The 15305-nt window shown below is 34.1% G+C and overlaps 1 protein-coding gene across 1 annotated transcript; it reads right to left on the bottom strand.

The window, feature by feature from the left end:
• Nucleotides 1-775: 775 nt before the first annotated feature.
• On the bottom strand, nucleotides 776-1709 carry LOC132951382 (GATA zinc finger domain-containing protein 4-like). The gene is made up of 2 exons (XM_061023194.1): nucleotides 1631-1709; nucleotides 776-1503 (listed from the first exon to the last, which is right to left on the bottom strand). The coding sequence occupies exons 1-2, from the start codon at nucleotides 1707-1709 to the stop codon at nucleotides 776-778; spliced, it is 807 nt and encodes a 268-aa protein (XP_060879177.1).
• Nucleotides 1710-15305: the final 13596 nt, after the last annotated feature.

The following is a 15305-nucleotide window of genomic DNA, read 5'->3' as shown; positions in this document are numbered from 1 at the left end:
TGAAACTTTAATAATATCTCCTCTATATTCATGGGACATTCACGATCGGGTATGATTCTTTTATTAATCTGCCTTGCGTCGATGCATAATCTGATATCACCATTTTTTTTTTCAATCCCAATTATTGGTGATGACCACGGTGAATCTGATTTTTCAATTATTCCTAAATCTATCATACATTGTATTTCCTTATCCATTTTGCTTAGTTTCGATATAGGTATCGGGTATGGTCGCTGGTATATCGGTTCTCCTGGATTCAGTTTAATTTGACACTCATATCCTTTGATCAGTCCTGGATTGTCTGAGAAAATGTGTTGATATTCTTTTAACAACTGGTTGAATATTTCGTTTTCCTGTTGACTCATCGTTATGCTCGGTCACTGGGTTTTCGATGACTTCTATGTCCGTTATCTGATTTTTTTCTGATCCTGGTACTGATAGATTTTCGGAAAAGGGGTGTGGTCCCTTGTTTCTCCTCCGATTGACCACATAATCGTTTTATCATTGAAGTTAATGTGTGCATTATACTGATTTAATATGTCAGCTCAATTATTGCTCGTTCGTTCAGGTTTTCTACTTGAATAAAATTTATGTATATCTGTTGTTCCCCTATTTTACAACTACAAAACAACTGCTTGGATACCTTACAGATTTTGCGACCTACAGCATTGCTGATTTGCACACTGGTTCACTGGTAATACAGGTATTTCAGGATTATTTTTTAATAGTTGATTCAGCTAGTTCCTTATTAATTACACTGATCGTAGCTCCGGTATCAACCTAGGGCTTGTATTGCTCCTCCTTCAATCATACAACTCAAATACGGGCTCACCGATACGTTACTCGCTTGTATGTTATTAACCGTATGGTTAACTTGACTTTCATCGTCGGTGTCACTACTCGCTTCAGTCGCATTAATTTGATTAATTGCTTGTCTATCTCGCCATTGTGTGTTATCCGATTCTTGTGTATTTCTCGGAATTTGGTATTCTCTTGTTTGTTCGTTTCTTCCTGTGTTTCGCCAATTGCCTTCCCTTCGTGGGGGGTCTTCTCTTGTTCTATTTTGATTGTTGTTGTTGTTTTCCCTGTTTTGTGGTAGTCGGTTATTATAATTATTATTGTTGTTCCGGTGTTCCTCTGTACCCAATATTTTCATTGCATTGAGTATTGTACACTCCGGTAGTGATATTAATATTGCCCTTAAATATCCTGGGTAATGGCCGGCAATACTGCTTACAATTTCTTGTTCCGCTAGTCTCGGTACTTCGAGATGCCTTAGCTTGGTCGCCCAATACGAAAAATGTTCCCGATAGCTTGCTTCGTTAGGTACTTGTTTTATACCGAGACATTGGCTCCACGTTTGCATTTGGATGTCCCTTGACCAATATTCGTCTTTAAATGTCTCTTGGAATTCTCGGAAGTTGTTTATTTGAAATCTTATAGTTGAGAACCAGTTGCTGGCCGTAGCTCTTAAACAGTCCCCTGCTATTATTAGTTTTTCATCTGTATATGTAATTTGTTTTACAGCAAAATATTCATTAAGTCTATTTAAAAAAATCTACGGGGTGCATGTCCCTTCGATTTCCGTAAAATAATGGTTTAGTTATGTCCGTTATGGGTCCCCTATAACCCTCCTCCTTTTGATTTTGAGTGTTCTGTTGGTAGTTGTCTCCCATATGTCTGCATGTGGTTACGTATCGACTTTCCATTTCTTCAATTATTGATTTGTACTTTTCTTCCGTTTCTTGTATTTTTTTATTATGTATGTCTTCCCATTGTAACTTTAAGTTTTGAATTTCCGTTTTATGTTCTTCTCTAACATTTTGTATCTCCTTCTTTTGTTTTTCTATTTTTTTTGTTTGTTCTTTCATTTGTATTTCAATTTCTATTATTCTTCTTTCCCACTCTTCATTTTCGTTTTCATTTCGTTTCTTTCGCGGCATTTTTTTTTAAACGATGTAGTAATTAATTGAATTTAATTAAGTGATTAAGAACGCGAGCTCTTGATTTCGTTGTCGTGGAGATCGAGTCCTACTTGTTGGGCGCCAATTGTAACGGTTAGATTTTGTACCTAATACGTTTACATATAGAAATAAATTATAATACATGGATTTTTAGGTAATCATGTTAATTTTTATTACAACATTAGTTATAAGCTTTTGGATATAATACAAACATATAATAAATAAGAATATAAACAAATTTTTAGCGTATTGGTAATAAATAAGAATATAAACAAAGTTCCAGCGTATTGGTAATGAATAAGAATATAAACAAAGTTCCAGCGTATTGGTAATGAATAAGAATATAAACAGAGTTCCGGTATCGCGTACTTCTACTGTTGAGATACGTCTTTTAGACCATAATATGATTTACAGATTTTACAATAACATATTCCCATTCACAATTATAATCAACTAATTACTCACGGTTTCGTTGAATGAGATTTCTATAATCACGTACCCAAGAATGAAATCACGTTTAATGTTCCGTAAGTAGGTATTTGCGTGTGATGATGACGACGGCGGCGGTGGCACGGTCTAACCTTCCCCTGAATAGGGTGGCCGAGAGCGTGTGGGCGCGGCGGCGGTACTTACGACGGCGGTGGCACGTTCTAACCTTCCCCTGAATAGGGTGGCCGAGAGCGTGTGGGCGCGGCGGCGGTACTTACGGCGGTGGTGGCGGCGGTGGCACGTTCTAACCTTCCCCTGAATAGGGTGGCCGAGAACGTGTGGACGCGGCGGTGTCACTGTGTGCGGGTTATCTCCTAGTAGTCTAGGCCGAGCTCATCGATGGTTCTAGCCTTCCCAAAGGTGGCCGAGAACCGCTTCAGCACTAGCCAGTGGCTACTGGAGCTAACGATAGTCATTTCGGTGTTGGTCGGGCTCTCTTATACGTACTTGGACAGCCGACCGTGCGTGTTGAATTAACGAGATTTCTTATGCTCGCCCATGCGTTTGTTATTGGTACGCAATTGTTTCGTTGAAAAGGGCGCGCTCTACGGGCAACGGTGAGCGGCTAGCTATATATTTGTATGTCGGTCAGTGGTTAGGTAGCGCGTCGTTAGTCTGTCATGTAGGTATTCCGTGTTCGTAACAAGTAATACGATTTTACAAATATTTAATTAATATTGACGCGGCGTCTATTCATGTGTCGCGTGTATAATAATACAGTACGCTACATAATAATGCATAATCGTGTTCGAATATTTAATGTTATATTATCTACAACAATCATAATATTATTATCATGTTAAAAAAAATGTGGCCCGTAAGAATACATATTATTTTATCTTAAGATTATAGTATGATAAATGATGATAAATAATTGTCATCGTCGGAATGGGACTATTGAAATCGGTGGAAGGAATTCGGTGATAATTTCATAAAACGATAATATTATTATAATATTATAATCCTCAAATTTAACGTAATTTTGAGAAAAATACCATACGTATTGCAACTTAAAATAAAACTATTGCAATCGATTTTATAAATTAATTTTCGTTTAAATCTTTTCAAAATACTCCGAATTAACAACAAACCTTGGTTAGGTTAAGACCCTGGTCCAACTTCATGCACACTTGAAGTATGATAATTAGGTCGACTTAGGCCGGGGCTATCACAGTGCAAGATTTTCCCTGTATGGTTGTATCCAATATCCGTCATATACAATTTGTGTTTCCTGACCCATATAGTTTTTGAATATATGTTTGTCGAAACTCAATATAGATAAGCAGGATGACAACCCCCTATAGTATGTCATTACATCATAATACTGTACAACACATATAATATTATTATATGTTATTAGTTATTATAATAACCATTTGATATAATATCAAACATTTTTTATGCAAAAAGTAGGTAGGTACCTTCACCACACACGACGGATATCTGTGTAGGTAGGTACCAAGTATACAATTTAGTGTGTTGCGCACGTTTATATTAAATAATATATATTATGTACATTATACACAGTATAATATTATTATTATTTCGAGAACTTTATGCGAGTGCACACCGTACAAAAGCATTTTTTTCAAAACGAGTTATTTTGGCTTTTTTTTCTCGGTTGGTTTAAACGATCCGTCTGCAGATCATAATATAATATACGCGACGGCGACGACGACTATATAATATGACGTGAAAGATTAATCCGGTGTACCTACGGCAAATATTAATGCTCGCATAAACGGAAGCGCTCGTGAATACATTACGACACGGTAAAAATGCGTAAATTATGCAAATTAATATCACGTACGAGTCGGATGAGCCACGCAGCGATATGATATGTGTTACAAAAAAAAAAAAAAAAACCTAGTCTCGTGAGATCGCCGCCCTCGGCTTCGTGAATATGTTTAAAATATAATATGGTCCGATACGGTGTAAAGAGAAAATAATATGTTAGGTTTGGCGTGCATTTCTCATATATTATTATATTATTTTATAAGAGAGTATATTATACTCACACCACACACACACACGACCGGGAAAATAAATTGCCGATCGATTTATTATCGCGATCGAAATGGGGAAAATACTCGCCCGTGAAAGTTCCCTGTGCGGGTAAATTCGATTAAAAAAGAATAATATAATAAACTGGGAAAAAAAACCCCCGAGAACGATTACGCGACGGGACAGGAATTTCAATATCTCCGTGCGTAGTCGTATTCAAATTTTCTATGTCAACCATCTTTGTGCCCGCGAAATGCGAATACTCCGCGCGCATGCAAACGCGTTATACTATTTGACAATTTCCACGTGCAAACATACACACACTTTGGTATTCATATACGAAGATAGGGGAAAAACTCGACCAGAACTCGCTATTGGCGGCGATTAAACGACGCGTTATTCTCGTCGAAGTATTAAAATAATATGCTTGCAGCGAGCAGCACTGCAGTTGTTACGATGATAATAATAATAATAATAATATGTTTTTAATTATTGCGAAACGATCTCCGACTTCAAAGGGTGCGCGTGATGTATATGTTTCGTCTTTCTTAGATACGCGGTGATTCTCTATATATAATATACTAGTTTCGTTTACCCCTCTGTAACCGCTCTTTGGCGTATAAATTGTAAATAAATAAATAAATAAATATTATCTTGTGCTTATACTTAGTAATTTTGCAGTTCGTTTGCGCGCTGCTCTGCTCCCGTTACATTCCATTTTCGTTATTCATCGACAATATTATTATTATTATTATAATAATATTATATACAGCAACCGTTTTACACGATCAGCGCGTAAATTGTATGTCAATTGCAAAACACAAAAACAAATAAATAAGAAAGGTTGCGGAGCGGCGTTTATAAACGTTTTGTCTGCTGCACCCCTCCGATGCAATTCGTACGGTTTTGTTTTTTCTCGACAACCACGTGACAGCGGACGTCCGTCACAGTTTTTTTATGCGTACGTGGCGTAATAATGCACAGTATATGTATATTATCGTATTTTAAAACACTTTTTGTCGTCCCGTCCGCACCACGCGAGAGAAATCGCGGATTTAGTGCCCCGTTAAAAACGCAGTGTTCGCATATAATATTATAATTACTTGTATACGTATAAATTATTATAATATATGTTACGCGAAGTTGGCCGCGAAGAGGGAAAACACAAAAGCGAGTTTAAAAAAAAAATACCTCTCCACGCGTCAAACGTTTAGGTATATGTAAGATCGTAAGACCGTTTGACGTATATGCGCGGCAAAGGATAATGTTATTCTTCGAGCGTGTATAATAATATTATAAAAATGACATAATATTATATTATCATACCAAATTTTTTTTTTTTTCCCTGTACGGTTCGAACAACGCGCGTCGTCGTAGTAGGTATAACAACATAATAATACCACTATTAATATTGTGTACATAGTAATAGTGTATACAGCATAATATAATAATATAGCTCTTAACGCTCTTAACCCTTCGACGGAAAACCGCGGTGGCTCCGATTGAACCGACGAAAAGCGTATTTTTCCGAGTGGACCAACGCCGCCGCCACCGTCGTCGTTGAAATGCCGACATTTCAATGTCGTAGTTGATTATCGCCTCCGGCGGAATAGCCTGAAACCGTCCGCAAATTCGGTAAAACCAAGACGACGTGACGACGAAAAACAGCATGATAATAATGTGCATTGTAATGTCCGCGACAGACAACTGGTGCACCGAAACTAGTTTTCAAACTCGCGTGCAACGATTTAATATATTGGCGTGTACCGCCATCACATCCTCCGAGGAGTCGGTCCTTTATTTTTTATAATATTGTATTTTATGAAGTAATTTTTTTTTCGCAGGGAAACGCGCGACCAGAACACGTCCGACCCGTCACGGGCCGTGTTGCACGCGTCGCGTCCTAAGTGGCCTCGTGCATTTTCGGATCACATACAACATATAGGTACGCGATCCCACACACGAAAATCGTGTAAAAGAGAATTACAAATTGAAATAAACACGACGCATACGACACCAGAGCACTGCGACGACGACGACGCAACGGTATCGTACATTGTATACGATTATAATATGTATACATAACTTTTCGTATGTATATATATATGATATACAATATATACCATATGTATACCATGTGTATAATATAATACCAGTACGCGTCGAACTATGAAAAAAAAAATAATAATAATAATGATTATAAAATAAAACAAACAACAATACCAATAAATATAAAGCGACTTAAAGCGAGAGCGAAAAAAAAAAACGTGGGCAGACAAAACCGACGCGTCGACCCCCGCGGGACTCGCACGCTCACACACACATTGATAATATATTTTATACATATTGTAAATACACGTCAGCTGAAAAACCAGAACGTTTTATAGATTGGCTTTCCCCGCTCCTCTTCCTTATGGCCACAACAGCTCATCTTGTCTGGTCGGTCGCTCCACGACGACTACCCTTCACCGCCACCGCCATCGCAGCAGCACCATCCACCTCCGACACTTCCTTGTCCGGGCCGAGCAAAGTCTTCGAATCTGGTGACATAGGTATTATGGATAAAGTGCACCGCACCACCGAACATTAAACGAGGTTAATAACTTAGGTACTATAACAGAAAACAGATATTTATGTAAATATACAAAATTATGATTCTTTTTAATGGTATGAACACTAATTTACTCGAAGAGTTACGGTTTAGTCGTTTTTGGAAATCTTTTCGTTTCACGTAATTTTAAGTCATTACAAACCAACATTCTTCGAAAATTTAATATTATAATCGAAGGAAAAAAACTTTAATATTGGGAACACACGCCAATACGCCAGGGGCGTATACAAGGGGGGGGGATGTGGGGGTCAGATCCCCCCCCAATAGGCCTTTTTTTAAATTTTATAAAATAGTGTTCTTAATGACTTAATGTAAGGAAATTACAAGGAAAAAAAATGGCAAGGATTTTTTGTAAATTTTTATTTTAACACATTCAACAATTAATTAAAAATAATTTACTTAATATTAATCAGTAATCATATATTTATTTCATATTCATATAATCGTATTATGTGATATTTGATAATATGTATATAATATATACAAGTATAATAAATTATTATAAGATAATAATATGTGGCAGACCAGCCACGGGCCGTCGCCAGTCGCCACCGTCACCGATATCAACGCGGCGAAGACGACGCCCGCATGTCCGTGCGTATAATAATACATTTTCCTACACATTAGAAAAAGAAATATAAAAATAGCTAAAAATAGCTTAAATAATAAATATTATTATTATCTAAAAACAAAAATCAACCACAAATATTATGTCAGTTGTACGAACAAGTCATAACTACATATAACTACTTGTAGAATTTAAAATAAAATGTATTGAATATATATATGTTTTATCATTTATTAGGTATTTAAATGTGCACATACCTAGGTTTAGGTATTTTTGTTCCATAATAATTTGTTTGCAACTGATCCCCCCCCATACAAAAGTTATGTATACGCCACTGCAATACGCACTTGGTCATCGATAATTAAGTAAGGTAGGAACGCCTACTCGTCTAAAGCAAACATAATATTGACTCGTAATCAAATTTCGTTGACTTTTGCAATCAGTTTATTCGCTTAACTATAAAAACAGCAATTTGCACAGCTGTTTTTGACCCATGTTTGACCTATTATATACCTCTATATTTAAAATAATTTATAGAATGTAATAGTGAGTATAATATTTTTATTATATGTGAGTAATGTTTAAATATTATGTTGATACAAATTATGTAAATTTATAAACAAAAAAAACATTTTCCAATACACTCCGAACATGTCTTTTTTACATTTCCCTTATAAAAATCACGCTGATAATACAGCACTCTACAATTTTACACAAATATCAATAATTTTACCAATATTACGGGTGCTTTGCACATATTTAATATTTATAGGTAGGTTGTAGTATGATGTTCAAGGTATCTATACTTAACTGCCTTGCAGATTTATAAAATGTCAATTACAATAATAGTTTTAGTTTCGTTAAAATATTCTAAATATTTTCTAAAGCATAATACTTTTGGAAACAGTATGAATATCGAACAAATGGTTGTTTTCTATGAACACTTTAAGTTTGGATAATTAATGTATCTATAGTGCCAACCACAACAATCTTACTCCGTGACTAGTTTAACCCTGAAACTAGAAACTAGTGAAAAACATTATTGTATACCTAGGTACGATATAATCTCAAAACCATTAATATTGACTAAAAAAATTGGCGCTCTTAGTCCTGCGTAACATAATTTTAATAAATATTATACGAGCATATTACTATTATTACGTATTGAAGTACAAGACGTAGGTATTATAGTCCGACAGAAATCAATTGTTGCAGTACATAATTATATTGAAAATTCGCCATTGTAACGCCCCCGCACATCCACGAAGTGAATTTTCGTGCACGCTGTACGCCATCCCGACGGAATTCCAAATTTGTTCAATACACACATGAATAGTTGCCCACGCGTCGTCGGGAGCTTTTTTTTTTCGTCGCCCGACCCCTCCTTTTTCTTTATTTTCGCATTTTTTATTATTCCGTTTGCCGGGGAATATATTCACGTTTGAATAATAACAAAAAAAAAAAAAACACACGCATATACCATCCCCCACGGGCTCTCCTCCGAATTCTGCAGTGGGGTGACTATACGCGTGTCGTGTGTGTGCGTCGTGTACTTACGTATATGTGTAATGGGGTAAGCGAAGAATTCGGAAGACTCGCGCGCGTTGATATTGCATTTTACTATACACGCGCGACACTATATGTGACCCGTTTTATATTTTATGCGCGTATCTAAGTACGCCGTTTTCTATATTCGGTTCGTGGAAAAAAGAAAAATGATTTTTTTTTTTTTAAAGTGCCAATAACCGCCACAAACTCTCGAGTCGAACACAACGCGAGAAAACTTCACCGGGACGCACGCATAACGCATTATTGGCCTTTCAAATATTATATGTATTATAATACGGGTACCTACATGTATGTAGTATATAATATTATTAATTATCTTTTAGATTCTGAGCGGAGCGATAAATGTATTGATTGTACAATGATGTGTGTTTTCGTTTTGTGTCTGTGTAGGTAGGTAGGCACACTGCAATTTAAGTACCTAGTCGAAAAAATGGTTCGATTTTCAGTTTCAGTAAATCATTTCTGGTTAACTATTTTCTTATTTTGCTGGAATTCAAAAACGAATAACAGTAGCTGATGCTTATCGCCAAATGTTTATTTTATCTTTTTCTTTACAATATATTTATCTAAATTTTTTTTTTTGGTTTTTTTCTGTAAATGTCGATAAAATTTTTGTATGGTTCAAAACAATTTAACATTTTAATACAAGGTTCCTTATACGTTTTTATTATGACAGCTGAAAAATATTAAAATGACATAGGCACGGTTTTTTATTATAATCATTTAAAGTTCAAATTCTGACTAAATTCATCAAAATCTCGAAAATTTATTAATTATTTTGTAGTTAAAAATGTATGAAATGTTTAAAATTATTTATACAATTTTTATACCAATGAGGATTAAAAATTTAAAACAAACTTTCCACCTCTGTGAATTTGGTAGCGCAACATTAGCAGAAATCGATCTAATTAATCCAACAAATTTGACAACTTACAAAATTTGTTGGACATTATTTTCACTGGCGTAAACATTTCTAGTTGCTTTGTTGGCGTGAACTTAGCATCGCAAAATTGGGAATTGTCCCCTCGTTCAAAATAACGTCCCAAAATTCTGAAAATTATCCAACAGTGTCCAACAAATTAAGATAAACATGTGTAACACAAAAAACATGTCCCAAGTCCCTACAATATCATATTTGCGCTGCTGGCGTGAACTTGGCAGCGTAAAATTAGAAATTACTCCCCCCCCCCCCTGGTGAAAAGATCCGGGGTTTCTCAAAGTTGTAAGGTTACTGGAAAATTATAATATTGTAAAATACAGTCATTTGATAGCTAGCAGTGAATGATGTAAATGTTTTGGACGTAATATTAGTACGTCGGGAGCTGTGAGAGGGTTAAGGTCGGTAGGAGATTGTGCTACTTGTGTGGCAAACAATGAGGATGCACTGGTTGAGTACGGCAATGAGATGATTTTGACTGACTCGACGAGTAGGTAAAACTTAGTGGATTTTGACAGGCATTGATCCAAAAAAATCTGTGAATATTCTGTGTTATTTATAACTTATTATTCAATGTTTTGGGTCACTGATCAAGTTATAGTTACCCTGAATTGTTATCATAAATATTTTCAAGATAAGCGCTTACTATTTTTTTCCATGAATTTTTATCTAAAAAATAAAAATACTTGTTTACAAAACACTAATTTATTCAATTGACAGGTAATTAAAACAAAACCATATTCAAACCTGATTATTCGATAATATTGTATTTTTAAAAGCATAACTACGGTTTTTAAAAAGTGACTTCAGTATTTTATCATATTTTGAAAAAAATTTTGAATGAAAACAAGATTAAGTGTACTCATGCATAATATGTACCTATATTATCGTTATTATTGACGCAAAAACTATAAAGGTAGCTATACAAATTTAACTTTAAGCACTTGTAAAAAAAAAGTGATTATGTATCAAATAATCATATTATTATTACAGATTAACTCACCTCTTGTAAACTTATGCTGCTTGTGTTAGAGAAAGGTTGTTCTGATTATTACTATATATAATAATATATATAAACTTAATAATATAAATAGTTATATTACAATATTACCGCAATATCTAATACTTATAAGTTATATCAACATTTCTGTACTAAAATATTTTTCTTATACTATTTATTATTTCTGTATAATATGAAACAAAGTTCAAGATAAATAAATAATATAATATTTATATACACATATACCTACAGTGGCTAATAATTTTTGACTATGTCGTTTGACCTTCTTTCAGCGTGACGATTTTTTTTCGACAAGACGCAGTTTCTAAAATATTAATAGAGATTATTACTATCACATTTTCTTTTACAAGAATACTGATGTGTTCAGGAATTCAGTATGTATAAACTCGCGTTCCCAAACTAAAAAACTCTAAAATGTATTTTTTTAAATGTAAAATTCTGACGCGAAAATCTCGCTCGTACAGTCACGACTATATAGCTGCAGTACCTCAGCTGACCTGCCTGAAGTCCTTTGCCACTCCTTCGGTTCCCAGTATCACATTTACCTCCAAACAATATTGTAGAAATACTCTATATGTTTCCAATATCGCACTGTGTAAATTGAATGATTATTATTCAGTTTATTTGTCCCATACTCATATATGTTATTGTTTTCCCTCGGTGATGACTTTTCGAATATTGCAATCGATATATTATTCGAGTACCTATATATAATGTGTCTGGTATAAAAAAATATTAAAGGTATACGTAAAACTTAAAATTCTCCAAAAGTTATAGCCGCTCTCGGTTTTGATAAACTATATGTTTGACAATAACTACTCTAATCGATTAATAATTTTACTAATACCAAAGAATTAAATAATATTCTAAGTGAATCCGAATCATCGCAGCTGTATATTATACATCATGCGCATATATAGGTACCTATAATATAGTATGATGTACCTGTACGGAAAAAGGTAATTAGTTTACTGTCTTCTGCTTGGGTCATTAATTTTTATTACTTCACGAGCATCGTAATGTTATTGCGTTTACGTTATTATCCACGCGTACATGATATTACATTCGCCGTGTATAATTGAATTTAAAACGTAAAATTATATTTTACCAAGTCCTATACGAGTAGTAGTATTATAGGTGGTTAATAGGTATATACCTACATAACGCATATTATATTAAATATATAATATTGTGTATAGAAGTTGTGTACACAGTACACGCACCGCACGATGTGGAGGGAAAAAAAAATGTAATTTCTGTGTTCTCAAAACCGGACGGCGTGTACCCACATCGTTATATTATTATAATATGCGCGAATATCATTAAAAAGCGTCATATTTCCCATTCGTCAAGATAATGTAATACTTTATATTTTATATTTATTATGCATACGACGTGCTCGAGACGAATATATAACTGCTGCAGCGTATAATAATACGAATATATACGTATATCGTATATATCTACGCATAATATACAGTTTAATATATTAACGAATTTCACGTAGAGTTATGGCCGGCCGGCTCTGTGGGTCTCAATTATTATTGACGTATTTTCCGTGAAAAAAAATTGGCATTTATTTACTTTCGAACGACGGAATAAAATATAAATTGGCAATTATTTCGTGATGATAAAAACGTCAGATGACTTAAGCGAACGATTTTTTCGATCATTTAAACAAAATGAAAAAAAAAAAACAACAACCATATTTCGTCTTCCGTCGCGCGCGTATATAATACCTAAATAAATCGAAACCGATACATAAATTACGTTTTTCGCACAAGCCACGTCTATATTATATACAGGTACATGTATAGGATATAATACACGCGCACGCTGCGCCGTCATATATATATTGTATATAAATACGTTTATGTTTATTTCTAAATATTAATATAGGTATACCTATGTACGGTGAACGAAAATTATTTGAAACAACAAAAAAAAAAAACGGTGTAAATATTATAATATACGAAGTCGCGTGTAAACACACACGAGGAGGTAGTGATAATATGTTTTCGGCATAAATAATAAACACACACGTCGAGTGTGACGCAATAACTATATGTATAATATATAGTGTATATTATAATATAAAATATTAATTTGACTGCCCACCGAAGAAACGTTTTCATTATAAAAACAACAACAAAAAATATCCAAAAAACTACGTTATTCACCGCGCCGATTATAACTGCACCGTTTTTAAACTGGTTCCGCCTGGGTCGATAAAATATGTATAACAATTTCATTATTACGTACAATATATTATATATATTATTATTATAATATGCAATATTATAATTATTATCAACATACATTTTTTTATTTGAATACGTTTCCCCGCTCAAAACCTTATACCGTCGTCGTCGTCGTCGTTGTCCGGGTAACCGATTCGGGCGGCGACATTTGCCAGGTGACCCTTTCCGCCGGGGTCCTACACAATGATATTATTTTAAGAGGAAAGCACATACGCGCCACCACTCACGTAGTTTTTTTTTCGTCGAGCACATTGCATTATAATTTTTATTTTATATAATTATATATAATGTATAACTATACCATGTAGGTACATTGTGCATCACAATATAATGAATATATATATATTATATAACATTATGGTCATTCGAAAGATGAAAGACAAAGAGCCCGGCGCCGACGAAAAGAGTCAATCGTATAATAATGTATTTTGTACATTAAATTATATAATATATATTATAGTGATGTGCGGTGTGTGAACTGCAGTGGATGTTTAGAAGGTTGGACTGCTGGTCGGACCCAATCGCGCGAGATGAGCGATGACGGTTCAAATAATCTATCTCGAACACGCGATTTTATTCTCGACAAAAGATATTTTACTTAAAAAATACCATCCCTGTATGGTTTCGAGGTATAGAAGATTCGAGATTATCGCACAATGCCTAAATACTATGATATCTATTATATATTTTGTATCATTTCCGTCGATCTGTCGATTGTATAATATATTGTTATCGATCGATATGTGTGTTTCCGTGATCGAACCGGTGCAGGCCGCATCAGTTGTATAATATATGAGTGTAGAGATTCGAAATTTCTTTTTCCCATTGTAAATGTGTGTGTGTGATTTAATCATATTTCGTTTGTCTGATAGTCATCATTTGTTAAGACTATTGTTTTAACTTTATCCGAAATACAATACGTCAATATATATATGTGCAACGCGATCGGTTTAGTTCCGAATTGATATATTGTACTGTAGGCAATGGTGAGCTGTAAGCTTACCTATGAAAAAAGTTGAGTTAGTTAGACTAAGTTACGCAATAAGTTTGTAATTAATAATTAACATATAAAATATTCAACTCTTAAAGTTTAAAGTTAATATTATGTAGTCGCACATTATATTATAGTGATTGGGCGACTTTACATTTTTTTTTGTCAATAATAACCAAACATTTCTTTAAACGTGCGCAATAAAATATTATTCCTTCTTCTTCCTCACTAGATGTAATAGTTAAATGGCTTGGGCAAGTGTAATTGAATAAAAGTGTAATTTGAGTAGTATAAATCATTAAATCAAGGAATATGACGTATTTTAAAATTACTGCACATAATCAGTATGTCGAGTGATTAAACAAAAATTTTGCATGCCGCTAGATATTTTTTCCTCTGCAAGGAAAATTGAAAAATCATAGATTTGTTTTTGTGTATAGTGCATAGGAAAAATATCTAGTAGCATGCTGCATTTCGCTAGGAACTTAATTTTAGTGTAATAGGATAGGTTAGGTTACATGATTTTAACTGAATGTATTATTTTTCAAATAATTAAACTTCAAACGCTAATAGTTTTTCGAAATCAATTATTTAACTAGGTACTCATTTAAAATTATTAAATTAGCTAGAAAATAAACCAACTGATTAGGTTTAAATATTTAAAAAAATAAATAACTGACTATAGGTATATCCACTACCTCTTATAATAGTGAATTCACGCATCGTCCTCTGAAAGATCGACATCAGTACTTCGTATTTTTAACGTTCGTAATATATAATATTATTTCGTTACATAGAATCATTTTTTAGTAGTCAGTTTGTATTATAATAACCATAAAATATAGATCTTTATAGGACGCGTATATGCACACCATATATTATGCGTTTTC

This window comes from Metopolophium dirhodum, chromosome 8 (assembly GCF_019925205.1).
Source record: "Metopolophium dirhodum isolate CAU chromosome 8, ASM1992520v1, whole genome shotgun sequence".
NCBI lineage: Eukaryota > Metazoa > Arthropoda > Insecta > Hemiptera > Aphididae > Metopolophium > Metopolophium dirhodum.
Note: the sequence above shows the minus strand (reverse complement) of the source record. Positions and strands in the feature narration are given on the sequence as shown.

Bases quoted from the DNA above. Each gene is read 5' to 3' on its own strand.
- LOC132951382 (XM_061023194.1), bottom strand. From the start codon at position 1,709: ATGGAAAGTCGATACGTAACCACATGCAGACATATGGGAGACAACTAC. The intron at 1,504-1,630 runs GTTATAGGGGAC...TTACATATACAG, and splicing joins TCAAAATCAAAAGGAGGAGG to ATGAAAAACTAATAATAGCA.